The sequence below is a fragment of the Paramisgurnus dabryanus genome, chromosome 23 (genome assembly GCF_030506205.2).
Source record: "Paramisgurnus dabryanus chromosome 23, PD_genome_1.1, whole genome shotgun sequence".
NCBI classification, from domain to species: Eukaryota; Metazoa; Chordata; class Actinopteri; order Cypriniformes; family Cobitidae; genus Paramisgurnus; species Paramisgurnus dabryanus.
In genome coordinates this window covers 20,838,463-20,844,785 of record NC_133359.1, presented here as the reverse complement: position 1 = coordinate 20,844,785, position 6,323 = coordinate 20,838,463, and the positions used below count along the sequence as shown (strand labels likewise).

The window sequence follows — 6,323 nt, the reverse complement described above, 5'->3', positions numbered from 1 at the left end:
AACTAGTTTAAATAATTTACACCATTGTAGAGTCTTACAAGCAACAAAGTTTTTTGCGTTCCTCAAGGGTATAAACTAGAAATTGGCTTACTTTCATAAAGGTGACGTCACGTTTTTCTGGTAATATCGTGCCCGTTGGTGACAGAGGCACTAGCTGGAACTGCTACTGTACAAATACGCCCGCATATTTAATTTAAATACGACTGACGCTGGATCAGTAGTACAGTGAGTAAGAGGTGGAGACCAGATAAGGGTTGAAGTTCAAGTACAGACAACCCAGATAAACTGCAATCCTGTAGTTCGGTGTGTGCGCTTCGTTAGCTACTTTCATCATGGCAGACAGAGAAAAGGCGACGGATCAGATGAAACTGTGGAAGGAGGGTCGTGGCTCTCAGGTCTGATGCACAATTCATGCATGTTGTTATATTTAACATGACGTCTATGTTTTTTAGATCGTTTATTTTCATGCTTTTGTTTAATGGATGTGTTGTGCATCGAGAAATTGTGCCAAAGGTCGCAGGTTTGTAATGCACAAACATCAGCTATAATGTGCAAAACGATACTAACTAAATAGCATTCAATGTTAGCTTAATTCCATAAAATGATTCATTCAGATATGTTGAGATATTTATTACGACTGCAATGAAATGTTGTGCAAAACTTTATTTCAAATAAGTACGGTTTTATATAAGCATGAATGGTAATTTTATGTGTGCATGAAACGCGTTTATGCATTAAACATGTTTATATTATTTAAGCCTGCAGATCCGAAGTAGCGTTGCACATTGATCACGCAAACAGGCTGTTTTAAACAACGGATGCATTAAGAAATTAAATAAAGTCAAGCAGCAAATATTTGAAGGTTTATTATTTAGCTTTAGATAGAGAGACTTTATCGTTTTGTGGGTCAACCACCCCAACAACCGGAAGAAGGTTATATCCCTCCCCTCGACCAACTCCTCTCGAACGTGATTGGCTGATGACAGGACTGACATCGCGCTTAACCAATTAAATACTTATTTTACTGATAACGCACATTTAGGCTTTCCATTTATGTAATCTGGACAGTTCACCTAGTTTTTCCAAAAACTACTTGAACTTTAACCAGATAACAAGATATCTGTCATGATTATTTAACCACCATGTTTAGGGCATTAGACAGTCAAAGTCGAGGGAAATTAAGTTAAATTAATTTTCTTCACATTTGTATTTTTAGCAAGGATTAGGCTCATTAGAGACATCAAATTCACTTTTAAAAAAATCATTAGATTTATTAGACTGACCGTAAACTAATCATAAAATACATTTATGACAGAGTTTCGACTGCATATTGAATTGTTATATATATTGTTATAATCAGTTTCAGTTTTGTCACACTGTCATGTTTTGGTTTTATCTCAGCGGCCAGACGTCCTGACCACTGGTGCTGGGGTCCCGATCGGTGACAAATTAAATGTAATGACAGCCGGTCCACGTGGACCCCTGCTGGTGCAGGACGTGGTGTTCACTGATGAGATGGCACACTTTGACCGAGAGCGAATCCCAGAGAGAGTCGTGCATGCTAAAGGAGCAGGCCAGTACATGCTTAATTTTTTTAATTATTAAAATACAGTTTAAAACAACTTAAACTTAAGCTTTAAATATAACTTTATAAATCAGTTAGTATAGACTGCTTTAGGTTTCACCTTACGAATGCATTTTTATCCCATAACAGTTGTTTATTCATTGAATGAGTCATCTGAACTGCTTTAGTGAGTCGACTGATTCAGTTCATGATTCATGAATCACTCAATAGCAACAAATAAAGATTTAACACAGATACACAACTTATTTTGCTATCTGATTAAAAATGTCAAACATTATAATCTGATATTATATTTAAATACATCCTTATGTTTATTCACAGGAGCGTTTGGTTATTTTGAAGTGACTCATGACATCACACGCTATTGCAAAGCCAAAGTGTTTGAGCATGTGGGAAAGACGACACCCATCGCTGTGCGCTTTTCCACCGTAGGTGTGTTCCTGTGTGATATTGTGAAGAGAAAAATGATTGATACTGAGGATGTGTTTGTGCAGATGGGATGCTTTCAGTTTGTATCTGGGGTTTTGCTTGATAAATTTGTGTGTTTTTGTAGCCGGTGAAGCTGGGTCTGCAGATACCGTGAGAGATCCTCGAGGATTTGCCGTCAAGTTTTACACGGATGAGGGAAACTGGGACCTTACAGGAAACAACACACCCATCTTCTTCATCAGAGATGCCATGTTGGTGAGAGACACAGCACACACACAGTTAATATATATTTACATGTTACAATCTGTTTCTGAGTTTAAGTGTGTGTGTGTGTTTGTAGTTTCCATCCTTCATCCATTCCCAGAAGCGTAATCCGCAGACTCACTTGAAGGATCCGGATATGGTTTGGGATTTCTGGAGTCTGCGTCCAGAATCTTTACATCAGGTACGACTGAAACCTCTTACACACCTGCTTTCTCATTTTTAATTCAGTGTCTGGTTCATGTTGTTATATGTATGTGCAGGTGTCTTTCCTGTTCAGTGATCGGGGAATCCCAGACGGCCACCGTCATATGAACGGATACGGATCACACACTTTTAAACTCGTCAACGCTGAGGGAAAACCTGTTTACTGCAAATTTCACTACAAGGTAACTATTGCGTACATGTATATATGTTTGTAAAATCATACAGGGCGATCTGAAGCAAAAGTGTAGACCAATAGGATTTTGCTATGGGACACATTAGGTCACGTTTACTTTGGTAGTCTTGACTGGCTAAACTCTATAACATCCTTTTCTTGTTTTTTTAGACTAATCAGGGCATTAAGAATTTGCCAGTTGAAAAGGCCACACAGTTGGCATCTACTGATCCAGATTATGGCATTAGAGATCTCTACAACGCCATTGCCGATGGAAACTTTCCATCCTGGACCTTCTACATCCAGGTCATGACCTTTGAGCAGGCCGAGAACTGGAAGTGGAATCCGTTTGATTTGACAAAGGTATCGTCATGCACTGACATCTAATTGTTTACAAGGAAACTTGATCTTTAATGACACATTTTCAGAATTTGCCACCAGAAAATTAAAACACCTTAATACTGTTTAATGTTTGTGTTTTTCAGGTCTGGTCTCATAAAGATTTCCCTCTGATTCCTGTGGGCCGCTTTGTGTTAAATCGAAACCCTGTGAATTATTTTACAGAGGTTGAGCAGCTCGCCTTTGATCCCAGTAACATGCCGCCTGGCATCGAACCAAGCCCAGATAAGATGCTGCAGGTACACTTTTAAAACGAGCTAACTACTTAGACGGTATTTTAAGATGTCATGGGTGGAATTGAACATCCTCATAATGTTTAATACATGCGTTGTAAACTATTGCCATTGTTTTCAGTTCATGATTGTGTAATAAGTGTATGACTGTAAATTGCTTCAGATTAAAGCATTAATGACTCGCTTATGACTATAACAATTACCAGAATGACTAGTACTACTTTAATATTTAGTAATTATGACTCATGTTTTCTGCTCCAGGGGCGTCTTTTCTCTTACCCAGATACACATCGCCATCGGCTCGGTGCAAATTACCTCCAGTTACCTGTTAACTGTCCTTTCCGCACCCGTGTTGGAAACTACCAGAGAGACGGCCCAATGTGTCTGAATGACAACCAGGGTGAGTGACTCACAATACAGGAAAATAATCCAACATTTGTGCATTTTTGGTTATGTAAAAGAGTGGTCTTACTAAAATGATATGTGTTTAATGAATTCGTCTTAGTGTGATTAAAGGATTAGTCCATTTCTTAAATAAAAAATCCAGATAATTAACTCACCACCATGTCATCCAAAATGTTGATGTCTTTCTTTGTTCAGTCCAGAAGAAATTATGTTTTTTGAGGAAAACATTCCAGGATTTTTCTCATTTTAATGGACTTTAATGGACCCCAATACTTAACAGTTTTAATGCAGTTTATAATTGCCATTAATCCTTTAAGCCCCAAGCTTTTCACTATATGTGACCCGATCTGGCGAAATGAGTCGGAAGTCGCAACGTTCTATTTTAAGATATGAGCCGATAATGTGGAAAAACAATGAAATTATCAAAAAAAATATTTTTAGCTAATTTCAAAGAACAGACATTAAAACATAATCTCCCAAAGTTTCGTAGTCCAAATAATTGAGTAAAGGTGTTTAAATGACTATTAAAGTTGAAACAGTTTTACTTAATCCGCTGGAAATTGCTTTTCTCAAATACTCTCGTCACCTCCGAGCATTCCGGGGATCCCCTGAAACGTCACTATCTCTCCAAATATGGTGTTACACGTTGTTTTAGAGCCAATCAGAAATCTTCATAAACGCTGATCGTTTGTCAATGGGAAACCCCGGGGCACCTGATTGGTCCAGCCATCCTCTTGTCAGTCTCGCAGCACACTACTCTCCTATTTAACTCCTTTTTGAATTGTTTACACTGTTATTGTTAACTAGCCTACACAAAGATATGATTGCATAGGCAAGCATTATTTGTTTTCTTTTTGCTTGTCTCTCTGTCTCTCTCATTTTCTCTCACACGCGCGCGCACACGCGAACACGCACGCGCACACGCGAACACGCACGCGAACACGCACACACGCGAACACACACACACACACACACACACACACATTCTGGTTTCCATGTTCTATTCCCTTCCCCTAACTCAAACCCCAACCATCACAGAAACCTTTACTTCACATTTTCAATAAACATCATTCTGTTTGATTTATAAGCTTGTTTCTTGGTTTACTGTAATAGCATTTATATTAATGTCTTTGGTCAAATTAAGCTGTAAAATAAATTGTTTATCCCTTTAAAAATGCAATGGATTTTGAAAGATATCTACAAAAAAGGGGCAAAAAACTTTAAAGGCGTTTTTCTCAGGTTTTCAGTTGGAAAAAGAAGACAGACAACCTTAATTCAAATGTCTATATCTTTAAAACCATTCAAGGTATGACTTTCACTAGGATATCATTTGAAAGCTTATTATCTCCTCTTTCCACTGATACCAAAATCTCAATTTTGAAATTTGGGTCACTGTGACTCATTTTGCTGGATCAGGTCACATATTGAAATGTTAACAGTTCATTGTTTGTCCTCTAGGGGGAGCTCCTAACTACTACCCCAACAGCTTCAGTGCCCCAGAGCACCAGGCACACTTCATGGAGTCAAAATTTGGAGTATCCGCTGATGTGGGCAGATACAACAGCGCAGATGATGATAATGTGACTCAGGTATGTGTGAGGAAACATAAAGATGTCCTTGTGTTTATTGTTATGTGTTAAATGATCTTAATCTGATCTGTTTCGCAGGTGCGTACGTTCTTCACTCAGGTGTTGAATGAAAATGAGCGAGAGCGTCTGTGTCAGAACATGGCCGGCCACCTGAAAGACGCTCAGCTTTTTATTCAAAAGCGCATGGTAATGATCATTAATGATATTATTTTGTCATTATTACCTTAGGTTATTAAGTTATGTTAAACTCTGACATTTGTGTTCATGCAGGTTCAGAACCTGATGGCCGTTCATTCAGATTACGGGACTCGTGTTCAGAAACTCCTGGATAAATACAACGCTGAGGCAAAGAAGGTAAAAAATCAAACACACAATGAGTCGCACACATTTCATTGTTTTTGTTGTAATATTGCATGGTATTTATTTAAATTCTTTGTTTGTCTAGAACGCAGTTCATGTTTATAGTCGTGGTGGAGCTTCTGCTGTGGCTGCAGCTTCCAAGATGTAAATCCAAAGTGCCGCCCATCTCTATACACTGATCAGATATACATAATCATACAAACTTAACATACATACTGATAAAATGTATAGTTGGAATGCACTGTTAGTCACTTTTAATACATTTGTTTGCAAAATGCATAAATGTAATCAATGCATCAACTGAATAGTTTAACATCTAACCTGTTTGAGGCCTTGAATACTTTAATACATACATGAGCTGAGTTTGAATGACTTTTCAGTCCATTTCAACTGATTTGATTTGTGCAAAATGTGGAATAGCCATGAAGCTGTGAATGTTTAACACAAATGTTAAAATGTTAAGTTTAGCATATAAAACTATTTAGTATTAAATAAAAGACATTGATTTTCTGTTACAGTTAATGGCAGAATAAGTGAAGTTTATTTTTCAGCCCATTTGCCTTAACCAGAAATAATTCAGTTCTCAGTGTATGAATGTGAAGCTTTTGTCATTTTTATAATTTAATAAATTTGAATACTCATCTCTATGACTGAGTTGTGGATTTATTTTAAATCTCGGTTGC

General features: G+C 37.6%; 1 protein-coding gene across 2 annotated transcripts; it reads left to right on the top strand.

Annotated features, from left to right (window-relative positions):
- The first annotated feature begins 120 nt into the window (after positions 1 to 120).
- On the top strand, positions 121 to 6,287 carry LOC135787819 (catalase). 2 transcript variants are annotated; one of them, XM_065297724.2, is made up of 13 exons: positions 121 to 395; positions 1,402 to 1,573; positions 1,907 to 2,017; positions 2,139 to 2,269; positions 2,355 to 2,459; positions 2,539 to 2,664; positions 2,826 to 3,017; positions 3,140 to 3,292; positions 3,548 to 3,686; positions 5,150 to 5,280; positions 5,359 to 5,466; positions 5,551 to 5,634; positions 5,726 to 6,287. In XM_065297724.2, exons 1-13 carry the CDS (start codon positions 333 to 335, stop codon positions 5,786 to 5,788), a joined length of 1,578 nt encoding a protein of 525 aa, XP_065153796.2. In that variant the 5' UTR covers positions 121 to 332; the 3' UTR covers positions 5,789 to 6,287. The 2 variants fall into 2 exon arrangements, with proteins under 2 accessions (XP_065153796.2, XP_065153797.2); XM_065297725.2 differs by lacking the exon at positions 121 to 395 and adding an exon at positions 407 to 520.
- Positions 6,288 to 6,323: the final 36 nt, after the last annotated feature.